Source organism: Elephas maximus, chromosome 5 (assembly GCF_024166365.1).
Source record: "Elephas maximus indicus isolate mEleMax1 chromosome 5, mEleMax1 primary haplotype, whole genome shotgun sequence".
NCBI lineage: Eukaryota > Metazoa > Chordata > Mammalia > Proboscidea > Elephantidae > Elephas > Elephas maximus.
Genome location: NC_064823.1, coordinates 66,514,505 through 66,532,945, shown reverse-complemented (window position 1 = coordinate 66,532,945; position 18,441 = coordinate 66,514,505). Strand labels below are relative to the sequence as shown.

At 37.7% G+C, this 18,441-nt stretch overlaps 1 protein-coding gene across 7 annotated transcripts in view; it reads right to left on the bottom strand.

The window, feature by feature from the left end:
- Positions 1 to 18,441, bottom strand: part of FAM13A (family with sequence similarity 13 member A) — a 339,988-nt gene that overhangs the window by 107,311 nt on the left and 214,236 nt on the right. For 2 of the 7 annotated variants that reach the window (XM_049885732.1, XM_049885733.1), the window contains exon 1: positions 6,126 to 7,066. The exons of the other annotated variants lie outside the window; for them this stretch is intronic. In XM_049885732.1, the coding sequence (XP_049741689.1) occupies positions 6,126 to 6,154 (29 nt within the window). In that variant the 5' untranslated portion in view covers positions 6,155 to 7,066. Of the gene's footprint in view, positions 1 to 6,125; positions 7,067 to 18,441 lie in introns of those variants that run through there. 7 annotated transcript variants of the gene reach the window in all.

Sequence of the window (18,441 nt, the reverse complement as noted above, 5' to 3'; positions counted from 1 at the left end):
GAAACTTCAGTGAAGTTTTTAGATGTTGGATAACTAGTATATGTTGACTGACCTGTTGCTTTAAGTATTCTTCTTTTGATTATTTACAAAAATTATGGTGAAATATATGTAACAAAACATTTGTCATTTCAATTAGTTTTACATGTACAATTCAGTGACACTAAGTTCATATGTTGTACAACCATCACCATTATGCATTCCAAAAGTTTTTATCGCCATTAATAGAAACTCAGTATACCTTAAAACTTTAAGTCTTCTTAGACCTAAATGTGAGACCTGAAACTACAAAGATCATGGAAGAAAAAATAGGGCCAAGACTAGGGGTCCTAATATATGGCATAAATAGAATACCAGACATAACCAAAAATGCACAAACACCAGAAAATAAACTAGATACCTAGGATCTCTTAAAAATTAAACACTTATATTCATCACAAGACTTCACCAAAAGGGTAAAAAGAAAACATACAGAGAGGGAAAAAAAATTTGGCTACAACACATCCGACAAGGGTCTAATCTCTAAAATTTATAGAAAACTTCAACACCTCAACAACAAAAACACAAGCAATCCAACTAATGGAAATGGGGAACCCAGGAGGAAACAGGGAGAGTGTTGACACATTGCAGAGATTGTGCTGGAAAAATCTGTGTAAGAATCAATGATTGGGAAACCAATTTGCTATGCAAACTTTCACCTAAAGCATAATAAAATGTTCTAAATAAACAAATAAAATGCAGTTTCTAAAAAAAAAAGAAAAAAAGATTTAAGTCTTCTTTAAAAAGCCATTGCAGTTTGGAACCATGATGAGTTTCCCCATCATAAAATAAATACTCAATAACATATATATCAGAATTTTCTAGATGAATTAATGGAAAAGAGAATTACATAGACATTACTAATCTCAGCTTCTCACTTTGGTAAATAAACCCAGGAAAGACTAGGATGTTGTATATAAAATTGGATGTCAACGCATTAAAACCAAATGAATTGAAATTAATCATCAATGCTCTTAACTTTATCCTCCGTCATTATCATTTGTGGGTATAAATTAAGTTAGTGATTTTCAGAAAGTTAATTTAGCAAATCAAAATATTACTGTGAAAATTCAGAGCTTTGTCACAGACATCAGACTCGGAGTTAAGACCTTGTATCTTAGCCTGTAGAAGTCTTTCTACACATAAAATGGAGAGACTTACCCGCAGATGCATAATAGCTAAGGAAAAAAAAATTACAATGGAATATAAGTCATGCAAAGAGCCTGAGGGATAAGCTACATGGAATCTATCTGATAAAACATACTATCTCATTAGTGACCCACCCACTGCCGTAGAGTCAATTCCAACTCATAGCGACCCTAAAGGACAGAGTAGAACTGCCCCATAGAGTTTCCAAGGAGCAGCTGGCAGATTTGAACTGCCAACCTCTTGGTTAGCAGTTGTAGCACTTAACCACTATGCCACCAGGGTTTCCTCATTAGTGACAGAAGGTAAATTAATTTAGTCACCTGAGTGGGGGGGGGTTGGGTGGGGAAACTTTACTTAAATTCTTAATGTAGTTTGTCCATTTATTTCTAACACTATTTTTACTTTGAGGGAACATTTTTCAGATGACAGGAATATCTGACAGTATGCTGAGTTTTATAATTAACTATAAGAAGTACTATGTAAATACTTTAGTATTTTAAAAAATAATTGGGACAACTGGCCCATCTCAATAGAAATGTAGTAAGATCCCATCTTTATGTCATTTAAAGTGAACTGTAAGAACTGAGTTCTTGACCTTACAGAAGGCCACATTTTAAACATTCAGCCTCTGCAAAACTTTTTCGAAAGATCATGAGTTTCTAAACATTAACTCCATCCTGGCAACTCTGTAAATTACACTCAGATTTTTTTTTTTTTTAATAAAAAGATAATAAAAATATATTACAGGAAATCAAAGTATTTCATTCTTAGTTTTCTATGTCATCTGTTATTCTCTGGTACAGATTAGCAATTACAAATTATGTTTACACACTTTCCCAATATGCAAAGAAAGGCTAAAAAGTCATTATGGAAATTACAACTAAGTAAATATTAGGGTATGAACAAACATGCTAATAAAATCATACACTTATGTGAGATTAAATAAACCACAGGGTAGTAATCCATCGTCTTCGAGTCGATTCCCACTCATAGAGACCCTATAAGAACAGAATAGAACTGCCCCATATGGTTTCCAAGGCTGTAATCTTTACAGAAGCAAATTGCCGTAGCTTCCTCTGGAGGAGCAGCTGGTGGGTTTGAACCACCGAACTTTCAGTTACCAGCCACCACCAGAGCTCCGTAGGGCAATATTATTCATTATATTCTAGGTATATCTTTATTATTATGCTAATCATATGGTCCATCATTGAATTCACAACATTGTATGGTAATTGGTAATGTGTCTGCTTCCCTATTAGCCTGACCTCTCTGAAGCACAGCTTGAGTCTTAATTACCTCAGTATCAACAGCAGTATAGTCAAAGAGAAAATATTAAACAACCACGCAAGTATGTTTTGATTTAATAGATAAAACTGACAATCTCGTAAATGAAAGCATTAATTACGGGGGAAAAAAAAAAAAACCTCCACAAGATCAGGATAGGAGCCCTGGTGGCCCAAACAGTTAAGCCCGCGGCTGCTAACTGAAAGGCTGGAGATTTGGAGCCACCCAGCAGCCCTGTGGGAAAAAGACCTGGTGATCTGCTTTCACACAGATTGCAGCCAAGAAAGCCCTATGGGGGTGTCCCACTCTGTCCCATGGGGTCGTTATGAGTCGAAATCAACTTGTTGGTACCCAACCACAAGGTCATGATACTTAATATTCTCTTTAGGGATGTTGAGCAATATAGTGTTAAAAAAAAATCAGTTGCCCTTGAGACCATTCTGACACATGGCAACACCAGGTCCAGAGTAGAACTGCTCTATAGAGTTTTCAAGTGTATGACCTTTCGGAAGCACATTTCCAGATCTTTCTTATGAGGTGCCTCTGGGTAGGTCTGAACTGCTAACCTTTCAGTTAGTAGCTGCAGTGCTTAACCGTCTGAGCCACACGGGGACAATACGTGTTAGATTTCTAAATACACACACACACACACACATACACCTGCTGCTGATGGCTTTATACAAGCTATAATCATTAACTAGAGTTTAGACTAGTGTATCTCTACGTGATGACCATCTCCATCAGATTTGCTTTTAGAGGGCTTGTTAAAATGCAGGTACTTTCCCCACTACCCCCAGAGCTAGAATCCGTAAGTCTAAGGGAGGGCAGCAAGAAGAACTCTGATTGTAAAAATAAGCTCCTCAAGTAATTCCTCTCCACCTAAAAGGTGAGAAGTATTGACTGTGACCTCTCTGCTCGATACAAACACAGAGCTTGGATTTCTTTAAAAAGTTTTTAAAGCTTTTCTTTTATTCATTCTCTTTTAGTTCTTTCTAGCCCCTTGCTGTTGTTTTTGGGTGCCATCAAGTCAATTCCCACTTACAGTGACCCCATGTCACAGAGCAGAACTGCCCTATAGGGTTTTCTTGGCTGTAATCTTTATGGGAAGTAAATCACCAGGTCTTTCTCCTGCAGAGCTGCTGGGTGTGTTTGAACCGCTAACTGCCAAGAGCTTAACCATTTTGCCACCATGATTCCTTCTAGCCCCTTAGGGCTCTTAAACAGAATGGACCTGCTTCAGGCAGGTCTCCACAGTATACTGGTGGGGGTGGTTGGCACAACTCATCATTGCCATGACAGTCATGGAAATCATTAGCCAAAGATATTGAACCACTATTTGAAGAAACAAATTTATACAGGAGTTGGGAAGGTTTCTGCATAGGTGCTTATATTCACGAGGGACCTTTAATGAAGAGGACACACAATCCAGGTTCCTGCTTTCAGAAGGTTTATAATCAGAGGTAGGAAGAGGTCTGAAATGGAGACTGAAGGGAAAGCAATTAAATTAAACTTCTATGATCAAGGGGAACGTTGTGGTAGTGGACACACAGGACTGTGATCTAAAAGATGGAATACAAAGAAACAAAAGTATCAACTCAGCAATCTTGAATGCAAATTTAAATTATTCCTCTTGCATAGGTTTATTAGTAAGGACGGACAATGTCAAATAATTTTGCAGGAAATTATACGTTCTGATCAATTTAACTCCCTAAACAATGTTTTAGCAGTATAATGATCTGCTTTATAGATAAAACACTAAGTAGCTCTAACAGAGTACAGTAAAATCCAATGTTCTTAACTAAAACACAACTTGCTTTAGACCCTGAAGAACTGATGGTAATAAAAGAAAAAAAGCCCCCAACTTTAAAGTTAGTAACCAAAACAAGACTCCAAGAAGTGTTCATTACTTTTGGTCTCTTGCCACGTTTCAAGGGTATGAACCATTTAACTGAGATAAAAAAGAAGCCATTGCTGTTGAGTCAATTCTGACTCATAGCGACCCTACAGGACAGAGTAGAACTGTCCCATAGAGCTTCCAAGGAACGCCTGGTGGATCTGAACTGCCAACCTTTTGTTAGCAGCCATAGCACTTAACCACTACGTCACCAGGGTTTTCTTTAACAGAGATAATACAGAAAATTTTCAGATCTATCACGAATTCAAGGAGCCTTGGTGGCTTTTTTTTGGTGGCACAGTGGATAAGTGCTTGGCTGCCAACTACCAGCCATTCCGCAGGATAAAGACATGGCAGTCGGCGTCTGTAAAGATTTACAGCCTTGGAAACCCTATGGGGCAGCTGTGCTCTGTCATATAGGGTCGCTGTGAGTTGGAATCAACTCAATGGCAACGGGTTTTGGTGATAACGAATTCACTTTCTGCTCTGCTGGATTATTGAATTTTAGAAGAGGAAATGTGTAGGACGCCCCCCTTCAAGTTCCCATTACAATGTACTTGTCAGTACAGTGAAATAAAATCTACACTGGTCTATCTCATAGTAAATATCTGTGTGCTATTTTGTAAATCAACTATTGGTTTTTAGCTTATCTTCTATTTTAAAATACGAACATTCAGTAAAATCTTGGTGGCAGGTAATTTTAAGTGAAACTAGTTTTTTTCTTAGATATTTTCAACCTTATGAATAATAAAACCATATTTATTATTTGATTTTTTAAATCATTTTCATGAAGAAAAAACCCTGTATAGTTTTCTTAAATGCAGCATTTATACGGAACTAAATGCTCCTGCCTGTAAAGCAGTTGAAGTTGAAATATGGTAACACAATTAGCGAGAGTAATTTTAAAAATCATAAAATGTTCCTTGGGCAACTCTCAGACTACCTCCATGCCAGTTTTCCCGCTGAAATCGGAGTACTGGATTCAGTCATTACTGAGGGGACTCCCAGCTTTAACATTCTAGGATGCGTTAACTTATTAGTTCACAAATAGTGTTTTATTTATTTAATAAACACTTTGTTTAAATTTACGTTTTGCTGTTTTGGTGTAACTATCCCCCCCCCCCGCCCCCAACCAATCACAGCACAAATCTCTGTCATAATCATTAACAAAAACAGATCCTGTGCTCGGTCTTACATAGCAGTTTTTAAAAACTGTCATCTGTGCAATAAATCTATCTAGAAATATACATGGGGAAGTATTATCTTTAACAGTTATTCTCATTTATTAGAAAGTGCTTATTGATAGAAAACCCTTGCCCAGATGGGAACTGCAAAAGGGAAGGATCCTAAGATGCATTTTAAAAGGTCTTTCACCTATCAACATCCCTTAAAATGAGCTTATAGCTTACTACACCTTTACAACGTGGTTAAAAAGCAGTTTCAGTTTTCTTAGAAATCTGCTCAATGTATTTCTAAGTCTATGTTTTTCTTTGGATTTCAAAGGGATTTTCTTATACTCCTTTTCGTTTGAGAAAGGATATAAGTGAACACAATAACCAAGTGAAAAAGAAACTGAGCAAAACTGTCAGTAAAATAGCATATAATGTTTAAATTTTTTTTGGTTCTAGGGAAGGGCATTATGTACAACGGACTCTACACAGTTTGCAGCACATTACTACGAGATGCCAAGTATTGGCAAAGTTATATATAGTATAACTATTCAGAAAAGAAACAGAACAGAATAAAATAGGAAAAATACTACCTTTGCAGAGGCATGATTTCACAAGCCATTCTTGTATGCAAATACACAAGAGAATTTCACGACTGTCTCTTCCACGACAAATTTGGTTGTCTGCACAGCGAATGCCTTCGTACAGTGGCTGAACCGGGCTTGGGGTGGGAGGCTGCGCCTCACAGTCGGAGGAGCAACTTGCCCTGCAGTTAGCCAGTATACTGCTGCTCTCAGCTTCCAAACTTCTTCAAGCAATGCTATTTTATTGGCTGTCTCTCTACATTTACACTGCAGTCCACTTTGACCTTTTGTTCCAGGGAAGCAGCTGAACAACTCAGCCAATCAGAGGAGCAGCTGCTGCAGTGCTACGGGCGCACCTCCTCCTCCTGCTCCGGCTCCTCAGTGGGCTTGCCTAGTTCTGGTAACTCGAAACTTCACTCCAAGCAGTTCCACAGACAGGCTTGTCAGTCTGGGAAAAACAGCCAATAACAGCAGCAAGAGTGAAGAGCCCCTTACTTCTCAACACTGCTTAGACTGCCAGCAAAGGAAATCCGTTTGTCAAGGAAAGACAGTGCCTCTGACACTGAAGGTTTCTGGGGCACAAGGCAAGAACTAAGTTCCGTCCCCTTCTTCTCTTAGAACAAAAACACACACACTAGCTTTGGAAGGCACGATACTTTTCTAGAAGGAAGGCGTGCTTCTTGACCCTTGCCCTACCCACATTTATTTCCTGCTGATGTTTGTTTACACTGCGGTGGTTCCTAGTCATTGGTGACATCACCCAAGGCACGTCGCTCCCGTTTCTGGGGAGAATACGTGCCCTAAGACTCTGCTCAAGTTCCTAAGGGTTTCAAGTATCTATTTGCATAGGTTCAGGTATTTGCACAGAAGTTATTTTAACTTATTATTTCTGTATTTCATTCTTATAAATTCAGTGTGTTTATTTACATAGTCAGTTTCCTTCAAGGAGGTCAAAAGAATCTGTAGCTTATTATTTATTTATTTTTATAATAAAATCAAATCAATTTTTTCCATAAAGGCTAAATGCCTGTTAATTATTTAGCTTTCCCTTACAGTTTCTCCTTAAGGATTGAATACTAAAGTGTTATTTTTAGGAACATAATTGCTAATCCGTATATTTCATATACTGCAAGAACAATAAGTAGAAATATATTTAAATAAGATTTTTTTTTTTAAACATTAGGAGTGTTACAGAGTTACAACACAGCCCAGAGCATTTATACAGACCCAGAGAGTCCATGACGTCCAGCAACAGTGAAGGCTTTTAGGTTCCTCCCTGTGTTTTTTTCCCCAAAGTTTTTACAGACCACTCAATTCTGAATTTAGAATACCAAGTCCCACTGTGAGAGGCCTACTTTCCTTTGTTATATCTGCTAATAAATTTTTTTTTATCACTTGACTAAATCCTGTCATATTTTTGAAAATGGATTAGTCATCCTGAAACTTAATATGATAGAATATCGATAACTAAAATCAGCCTTTTAAATCAACAGCTGATCTAAGTTAAAAAACTTATTTAAATTGAACCTGTCAGTATATTTTTTCTTTGATTCTAGATTTAGAAACCCTAATTTGATTCTCCAGTAGCAATAACTTAGTTCTACATATTTGCCTAAGACTTTTGTTTTTCAAAATGCCTTTACATCTTGCTTAACACATAACTATTAGATTACTTATAATAGCAATCCATAGATTGTATACTATATTATAATTATATATTGTAACATATCTACTTTAGTGATGAGTAAACATGATACTAGAAAAATTAAGTAATTTGTTCAAATTCACACGGAAAGTTAGTGGCAGAACAGAAACTGGACTCAGGTCTTCTCATACCTATTCCTGAAACTCTTTGCTATACATCATAGTGCTGATTCTATTTTATATAAATTTAAAAAAATTATTCTAAGATACAACTGTTTTTAAAAATAGCTAAGATTCCATTAACAGAAATGTTTTCTCTTTTCTGAATTTTGTGAACATGTCGATACTATATGGCTAAAGTAGACATAAAAGAAAATGATCAACAATTAAGGACCCAGTATTACATTTTTTATTATTACAAAACATACATTAAATTGAACTATAATTTATATTCAATAAATAATAGAGGTACAATGCAGGTGAATAGGAACAGTCAAATTTTAACATCTGATTTCATATATATTTCTTGATAAATTAAGTCTTCCCATCAACATTCCTCTAACATACCATATTACATACTTACAATATTAATGGTTACTTTTTAAAAATCACCTACCACTATAACTCAATAATTACATGCCTTTTCAAGTTTCTATTATTTATTTATAACAAACTATCCTTTTTTGATCTATTTTCTGGACATTACCTAGCAATCTTTTATAAATCTATACCTGGATTACAGTTCTTTCTCTCCACTCACTGCCAGAGCCCTTGGCCATTTGAAGACCTTTATGATTTCTGTTTCTAACATCCTTGCATCAATACCTCAGTCAGGTAGTCAGGAGCACCATTTCATAACTCTGCCAACTCTCAACTTCTCAAAATCTGATATTCTCTTCTTCTACTACATTTCCTCCTCACTAAACCTGCAAATATGTATCAGTCGTAACCGCTAATACTTCCGCCTCCCCAATTCCTCCACCTTTTCACTTAGTTCCCTATTTAGCCTCCACTCTGTTTTTCAATGCCTGCAGATGATAACCCGCACCCAAACCTGCAATGCAGCTTTGAAAGGCAGATTCCTGGCTTTCCTCAGCAATTAGTTATTTCTAAAATGGGTTCACTAGCATCAGTTGGTTTCCCTATTGCCAGGCTGCTAAATATTGCAAAAGATTGTCATATAACCCTGACAACTAGTTACACTAAAAATTTGTGCCTGAATTGCAATACTGTGTAGCAACATTTTTTGTTATCTTTGACTTTTCACAGAATACCCTCAGCAACTGTTGCAAATCTTCTCCCATGCCACAAACCTGAACCTCTCACAGTCACTAATTACTTCACATCCTCATTTATCCAGAAAGTCAACATCATCAAATGTGAGCCAGGCCTTTTAGTCTTTATTGTGCTACTTAAATCCCCCAACCTTCAATCGCACCTCAATCTTTTTGACTTCTTTCTTGTCTAGGGGCAAGTGTCCTCACTGGCAGGACTCAAGTCTCTCGTCTATGTATTTGATCGCATCATTTCCTGCTTCTTCTAGAAAAAGTCTGATCTCCCCTATATCTTAAATCTCTGCCTTTCTACCTACTTTTTCTACCTTCAAGACAGTCCTACCCTCTGGCACTGCAGAGCTATTTCCCTCCTCCTTCCACTGACAAACTTCCCCAAAGGCTACTTCAGCTGCCTGAATGTTACTTACTCCTCCACCCTATGCCAACAGACTTTTGACCTCATTACTCTTCTAAAACTGCTTTTTGAGATCATCAGTGCTCTTTTGGCTGTCAAATCTAAATGCTTTTTCTTAGATCCCCTCCTACTCTAACTTTTCTGAAACACCTACCTTCAATTTTCTGAAAAGTCTTTGGCTCTCTGTTATCTTGCTTGTGAATCCTCCAAACCCCTGATTGCTCGTCCTCCTCTTATTCCATTTGTCTCTCCTCGTCTCCTACTCCACCGCCCCTCCCTTCCAACCCCATTAAACACAAGCTTTCTATTAGGGCTTAATAAATTGGGCTCTGGAATTACACCCCTGGGTACTGGATCCTGACTCCACCACTGATGGGCTATTGAAACTTGGGCAGTGGTTTAAAAGCTCTGAGGTTGCTCTGAGGAATAATGAGATCAAACACATACAGTGAAAGCTGTGAGAACCGGAACTCAACAGGACTGCCTTGTTTTCTGGGTCTCACAAGTTTTCTGTCTTTGACAGGGTACAGTCTTACCACTTTTCTATCGCTTGTTTTAGTGGAAAATGTTTTGACGTTTTCCCTGACAGGTTTCTGCCTTACACAGGTTCTGGCTTTCACAGGTTTTACTGTAATAATTGCTCAATAATTATTAGTATTACCATCTTAATCAACATGTTGACGTGCTGAAAACCTAATGCCATTCTCCTCCTCCTGGCTCCTTTTGTTAATGATGTTATTATTCTCTTTATGAATCAGATTCAAAACATGAGTCATCTTTTACTCCTTCCTCTCTCCTTCCCCTAACCAAATCTGCTGATTGCCCAGCCATGTCTCTTTAATCAGTCGACCATAGTCATCTGTGCTACTATAATAATCTTCAAAATGATCTTTCTGCCTCCATTTACCCTATTCCCAGTGCATACGTTTCACTATTGGACTGAATTTCCTGCTGTGATCGTGATCTGGTCACTCAATCCTCTGCTCAAAAACTTCAGTAGCTTCCAACTACCTCTTAAACAGAGGGCAGTGGAGTTTCAGTGGTACAATTCCCGCCTTTCACGTGGCAGACCTGGGTTTGATCCCTGGCCAAGGAACCTCAAGCGCAGCCACCACATGTCTGTCAGTGGAGGCTTATGTGTTGCTGTAATGCTGAACAGAGCTTCCGGACAGAGAAGGACCAGGAAAAGGTGTCTGGCAATCTCCTTCCGTAAACCAGCTAATACAAGCCCTGTGGATCACACGGGTCCGATCTCCAACTGGTCATGAGGAGGCATAGGATTGGGTACTGTTTTGTTCTGTTGTGCACTGGGTTGCCCTAAGTTGGGGGCCCAATTTGATGGCAGCTAACAACTACAACACCTCTTAAATGATTCTTAATCCTTTTAGTATGACACTTAAGACTCTCCAAAGATTAACCCCAATTTACCTCTCCAGTTCAGCTGCTTATACCCCTTAAGGAAACCACTCAAGACATACCTGGTCACTATTTTCAAATATGCTCTGAACTTTTCTTCTCCAAACATTTGCTCATGCTGTTCCCTCTGTCTGAAATATTTTCCCAGTCCATTTTCTCCTGGCAAAATTCAACCCCTACTTAAGGCCTAGACCAGTTGGAAGAAATCTATCTCTTTTAACTCTGCTAGCTCTCAGCATCTCTTATAATATCTACCTCCCCCCTGCCAGAATTTTATTATTATTTGACTCTATGTATTATTTCCCTATTGGAATATAGGCGCCCCGGTGGCTAAGTGGTAAAGAGCTCTGTTGCTAACCAAAAGGTTGCCAGTTCAAATCCACCAGCTGCTCCTTGGAAACCCTATGGGGCAGTTCCACTCTGTCCTACAGGGTTGCTGTGGGTCAGAATTGACTCTACGGCAACGGGTTTGGGTTTGGCTTGGACTGGAATGTAAGCTTTCCAGGACAAGAACTACATCTTTCCTAAAGCCCTTACAAAGAGCAGATGCTCAGTAAGTGCTGAGTGGATTAATAAATCACTTCTCTAGAGAGTCTGAGGTCTAGTTCCTTTGGTTAAACTTGAATTTATCAAGCAATATGTCTACCTAACCCAGTGCCATCAAGTCGATTCCGACTCAATATACATTTTAAAATTTACCATTGTATTGCTACACTTAAGATAAACTAGGTGACTCACGTAGATTCAAATAAAGAATGCTAACCAACAACCGATTTAAGAAATAAACTATCTGGGTTATACATTGACGTGCAATCTCAAAAATCCATTGCCGTGGAGTTGATCCCAACTCATAGCAACCATATAGGACAGGGCAGAATCGCCCCATAAGGTTTCCAAGGCTGGACTCTTTATGGAAGCACACTGCCTCAACTTCCTCCTGCAGGCAGCTGGTGAGGTCAAACTGCCAATCTTTTGGTTAGCAGCCAAGCACTTTAACCACTGTGCTGCCAGGATTCCTTGATATGCAATCACAGAGATGTAAAAAGTAAGATCCTTTCCAAAACTTCTGAAATCTTTTAAGCATTCAAAATCATTCAATTTTTCTTAGGTTGTCTGTTTTCCTTTTCATGCTTTAGCTGGCTTGTAGGTATCTAATTTTCTTACATAACGTCTTCAGCAGGCTCCAAGTGTTTAGTAATATGTTTGCCCTTGTGCTAGAGAGCAACAATTGTTCCAAAAATGATGTGGCTGCATTTGTTTTAATTTCAACATCAGTTAAAAACAACCAAAAGACCAACAACATTTCTTGGCCACATCCATTTTTGTTTTCAGATGTTGTTGTAAAATCTGATTTTATTTCCTAAGACAAAATGATATATTATTTCAGGACTAATTTCCTTTTTGAAAGGTTGGTGAGAAGGTGCTTCTCGGGCAAGTTTTCTTCTCCATATATTTATCAATCTTTGTAAAATGCACTAAGGAGCAATGCCTTCCACAAGAAACTCATATCGTATTTACAAATGGTAATGACTAAATCTGACATGAATTTTTTATAATCACGAAGTCAAGATTTTTAGGGCACAAATAATTTAGATATTCTGTTGCTGCTCCACGGGATCTTGATTAAACTAGCTCTCCGGTAATCTGTGTTAGAGTGCTAGTTAATGAATTTCAGTGCTTCTCACGTGACAACAGCATCATCACCAGCAGCAGCAACAAAAAATTAAATAAAAGACTGCAGAGAAAAGGAAGTGAAAGGGGTGATATATGTCAGGCAACTAGTATTTACTGAGAATCTATGCCATGCCCATTTTAATAGACGTGGAAATAAAGAAATTAATTAACCTCAGTACCCAGCTCATAAGTGGCTGAACTGAAGCCAGTGTGTGAATGACAATGCCTGTAGTTTTTCCACCATGCAATAGCCCTTAAAGATAATAAAGTGTTATACTTACACACTGATATACATATCACCAATTGGCTACAAAAAATAAAGAATCCTTTCTTCTCTTTGAGGCTTAAACTTAGATGAGTGTGTGCGCGCGCGCGTGCGCACGCGCGTGTGTGTGTGTGTATATTCTGTTGCCGTCAAGTTGATTCCGACTCATAGCAACCCTACAGGACAGAGCAGAACTGCCCCATGGGGTTTCCAAGGAGCAGCTGGTGGATTCAAACTGTCGACCTTTTGGTTAGCCGCTGCGTCTTAATCACTACGCCACCAGGGTTTGAACTGCAGACCTCTTGGTTAGCAGCTGTAGCACTTAACCACTATGCCGCCAGGGTTTCCAAACATATGTATGTACATATATATGTCTGGAACACAAAGACATGCACTAGACCTGAACAAACCTCTTCTGCTAGTCTGAGTCAACAGTGTGTGTGTGTGCGTGTGTGCGTGTGTGTGTATTAACAGCTTAGTGGTAGAAGCCAGTGCAACAGGGGAAGGAAGTGGTTGGGGTAGGATGTCGAGGGAAAGAGGAAGATGGAAAGAGAAAGAGATGGAAAAATCAAGTTTCAAATCGTATTCTTAATTGTATTCTTCATATGAAGAAATTAAGAAGTGAGGGGTGTGAGTTATGTAAAGGAACTACAGTATTTCTTACCTCAAGGAATAACTGTAAAATCTTACGGAAGATTTATTTCAGGCAAAAAAAAAAAAAAAGATACAACAGCCTTGTGCTAATAGGAATAAGGATTTTCCAGTTAGGTAAACTATTTTCTTCAGTAAAAGCAGAAGTAAATATGCTTACTTTTCTTAGGCACAAATAAAAGACAATTAATAAAATCAACATAATCAAAATATTTCCTCATTTATTACATTTATCTAGTCTATATCAGAAGGTTGCAGAAAAAGAAATCCCATGGGATAGAAATTATGTAACTGTTTTTCTAAAGACATATGTATTTAATTCTGATGATGTATGTTGCTTTTAAAACTATTATGGGCTTCTTTCATTTAACTGCATCTGACTAGGCTTGCTGGACTCCCAAATGGCTTACAGCGGTCATTTCTTTAGGGTGTCAAATCCTGCAGAGCTGCCAGTGAGGGGTAGAGGAGAATGATGCTGACAGTAAGGCAAGGTTGCAAGGCGTTAATGGTGAGAGATTCAGAGTTGGCTTCTTCATTCAACTGATGTCTCTGACTTCGCTAACTGGTTCCAACATTTCCAATACAGAAAAGAAGATTCAAAACATTGACCAAAAAGGCAGAGTAATGATTTCAAATCAAAAGACAAGTACTTATAACTCATGGTAAAGAAGGTAGCCCAGTTATTCAGAAATCCAGGCAGAACCTTTGTCTATTTTCTTTAAAGGGACTTTCTTATAAGAATTTCTCCATAAAAAGTGGTTAAAAATAAATTCTTCGAGACGACTTACATAATTGTTCCCCAACTTCTGGGACAGGGAAAAATCCACATTTTTGCCAGATGGAATCTCTGTTAGTGATCACTGCCAATAAATAAGTACTGTGCACATTTTCCTGGAATGGGACTCCCTGGGCATTACTTTCTCCAAATCTCTCTTGGGAGCCCAGATAATAGTGTTTCTGTTCTCATAAAATAAGTCATGTCTCACACAACAGCTGCCGCCACACCTGAGATCAGCTGCCTTAAATTGTCCCAGTGACCTCTCACCCTGCTAAATGATATTTCCTGGCAGAGGAGAAGGAGACTTCAGCAGGGCTTCCTTAGAGAAATGTCAAAATTGTTTAGGATGATATGGTAACCAACCGGTTAATTATATATCCATAAAACATAAAATAAACTCTTCACATTTCTGGGACATGAAACACTGAATACAAGCAAAAAATCTCTCAGTGTCTACATACTGGCTAGTAAAATTAATTTAACTGAAAAAGGCATACTTTTCTTTGAACCAACCTAATAAATGAATAAAGGAAAATATATTTAAAAGGAATATAGGAGCAAGTAGCAATTACTTGTGTTACCAAGAATAGGTCACATTAAAAAAATGCACTGTTGTTATGACTCAAAGTGCCAGTAGACCTACTGCATTTTAAACGATGGGATCTTAAAAAAATTCGTTTTTAATTCAACTTCTCAGAGAATGTGACCCACTGCATTAAATAATTGTGTATATGTGTGTATCCTCTAGTTATAGTCACATGTAGTACATTATTAAAATTCACAATGAAACAAAAATTTTTTTCTCACTGAATTTTAGTGAGAAGAGATATACTTAAAAAAGAAATTTTCAAACAAATTAGGTAATAAACTTGGCTTATAAATAAATAAAGCTAATACAAATACTAGACTCCAAAATAGGCAATGTAATTAATTCATTATTTAAATAAGGAAAATACATTGAAAAATGAATTATAATTCCACAATAACTTTGCAAAATACTATTTCAGGAAGATAACTCTAAAACATAAATCAATCCAATTTTAAAAGTCTAGAGCCTGGTGAATTATTTTTGAACAAATATCACTCTAGACTTCACTCACTCTATATCAGACTGATAAATAGTACAGAAACTAGCCAAGCCAAGTGGTAATTGTACACCTATTGTTGTTTTTAGGTGCTGTCGACTCATAGCGACCCCTATGTACAACAGAATGAAACACTGCCCAGTCCAGCACTATCCTCACAGTCTTTGCTATGCATGAGCCCACTGTTGCAGCCACTGTGTCAATCCATCTTGTTGAGGGTCTTCCTATTTTTCACTGACTCTCTACTTTACCAAGCATGATGTTCTTCTCCAGGGAATGGTCCCTCCTGATAACATGTCCAAAGTATGTGAGACAAAGTCTCATCATCTTTGCTTCTAAGGAGCATTCTGGCTGTACTTCTTCCAAGACAGATTTGTTCTTTACACCTACTCTTCATTTACTGCCTATCTCATTATGCAACATTTCACATTTACGACAATAGTAAAAAAATCTACTATTTTGCATATTAGTCTGGCAGTAACGAATGCCAAGTTGCAAGGTGAGAGTAATCCTGGCTGTGATGGTTAGGGTTATGTGTCAACTTGGCTGAGCCATGATTCTCAGTGGTTTGACAGTTATGAAATGATGTAATTTGGTAGTTATGTAATTGATGTAGTCATCCTCCATTGTGTAATCTGATGTGGTCATCCTCCCTTTTCGTATAATGCCAATTTTTGCATAACGACCTACTGTTTGGAACCTAACCGTGTCCATAAGTGAGGATGGGCGTAAATGTACACTTGGTTAATAGGAAAAGTTTAAATTAGATAATATTCTCTCTCTCTTTCTTTTCTGTCCTTTGGTCCATTACCACTTGTTCTCTCTCCTTAACCCCCTTTCATGTTTAAATCTTTGTTACTTAACCTCTGGATTACAGCTTCTCCTCTCTCCCATAGGTTTTACTGATTTTGGTCTGTCCTACCCTAGATCCAGATTGTGCAGAACTGATCTTCCCAAATACTGCTTTAATGTCAAAAACCTTCAATTCCTCTTCATAGTCTAAAATTTAAATTCTATGTACACTCAACAGGAAGCACCCACTCTATTCCAGAAACACACATTATCACTCTCTTCCTCACATGAACTGCGGACTCAGGTCAGGCTAAGCTACTCATTGTACCCTGCCGTGCCCTCTGCTGTCCCACCACTTATTTCTGTTCAGGTATTTATCTAGCCTTGAATCCCCTCCCCATCTCATACATACCACCAAAACAAAACTCAGCCTTTCTCTGCTTTTCATATGCTGCCCTTTCTGATTCCCCCATGAAGGGATTTTATTCTCCTAAATGGGCGAAGTCATAATTGTTGTTTATAGTTGCCATTGAGCTGATTCTGACTCCTGGTGACACCACGTCTGAGAGCAGAACTGCTCCACAGGGTTTTCAAGGCTTTTAGAGGCAGATTGCCAGGCCTGTTCTCCAAGGTGCCCTGGGTGGGCTTAATCACCAACCTTTTGGTTAGTTCAGTACTTAACCATTTGTGCCACCCAGGGACTCCAAAGTAAATCACCATCCTATTCTTTTCAATAAAACAGAATATATAAAACAAAGTCCATAAAGATGTATGCATATTCGTGTCAGTTTTCTTGAGTCCCTGGCTTTATTTTCCTTCACATCTTAAATACTGGGATTTTAATTATATGTGTAATGGTTTCATGTGTTGCCTGTCTTTTCCATTAAAGACAGTAGATCACTTGAAGGTAGGAAGTTTGTCTTGTTTACTGTTGAACTGTTGCACTTGGAAGAACATCAGACACATAAGCATTCAACAAGTATTTAAAAATGAATCGATGAAAAAAAGGGAAAATCTAAGCAGAGGATGACACACGGGCCACTGATCACATTCAAAGAAGGAGCATGATAAGTGAAGTAATCTAAGAAATGTGCCAAGGAAAAAGGCAGGGGAACAATTATTTCTGAGAGGCAAGATTTAGACAGATCTTCACAGAAAAAAAAAAAAAATTGACCCTCAACGAAGTGGGAGAGAGCACTCCAGATAAAAGGAACATTAGCAAAGATACAGATGTATAAAGACACTGGGATATATTTGAAGTAATGTGGCTGCAGTGTAGCCTGGGTAGAGAACAAATAACTGCAGAAGAGCAAGCTAGAAAAGACAGTTGATTTGAAAGACCCTGAATGTCATGCTAACAAGTTTGAATTTTACTCAATAAAAAGTCTTCTTTGCTTTCACAGCACCTCTATTATGCCACTTGCAAACCTCCTTCTATCATGTATTAGTGTTAACCATGTATGTAAGTTTGCCTCACTTAATGGACTGAGGGACCCTGAAGAGCAGAGACCTATTCTTGGTTCTCTCTGGCTCTCCTATGCCTAGGCTATAGTATACAGTGCATAGAATGTGCCCAGTTTAAGTTTGCTGACCTTAAATTACTAAAATAAATCCAGCTAAGACCACATAAGTCCAGATACACTCTAGTGATCTATATACCACTAGAAATTATCTGAAAATATGATAATAAATTTTCTTAACATTACTCATCTACTCTTTCATCAACAACTCATGCTGTAAACAGTAAAAAAAAAAAAAAAAAATTAAATTGAAGTTTTGATACCAGTGAAATGTTAAAATTTAAGTAGCCATAGCAATTGGATAGTGGGAAGGATTGTGGTGAATGAGTACAGAACTATTTGTTCTTTAATAATCTAAACACTGAGAGAAATATCAGAAGCTTTCATTCTAAACTATAAGAAGAAAAGAAGACTAAAGTTAAACACTGGAGAATATTTTTTAATAGATATTCAGCTTATACGAAACAGTTTGTCTAAGAAGACCTTGGAATATTTATCATGGGAGTGGGTGGTTAAGAAGAGATTAGAAAAATATCTATACAGATAGATTAAGATATTTTTTTTCTAATCAAGTCTGTGACCTCGGAGTCCTTTTCAAATCTTCTTTTATATAAATATTTGTTGTGAAGGTCAGAAAGGGGGAACAACTAAGAAAATGGTAACTCCCTAGGGGAACTGTGTGGTATATTTCTCACAAGGTGGTCTCAAACACTCCTTGGCTCATATGGGAGCTATTGTAATAAACCCTGCATAGTCAGCAGCACAGCTATAATTTTTGGTAATTTTTCAAATTATATTGTACATCATATGG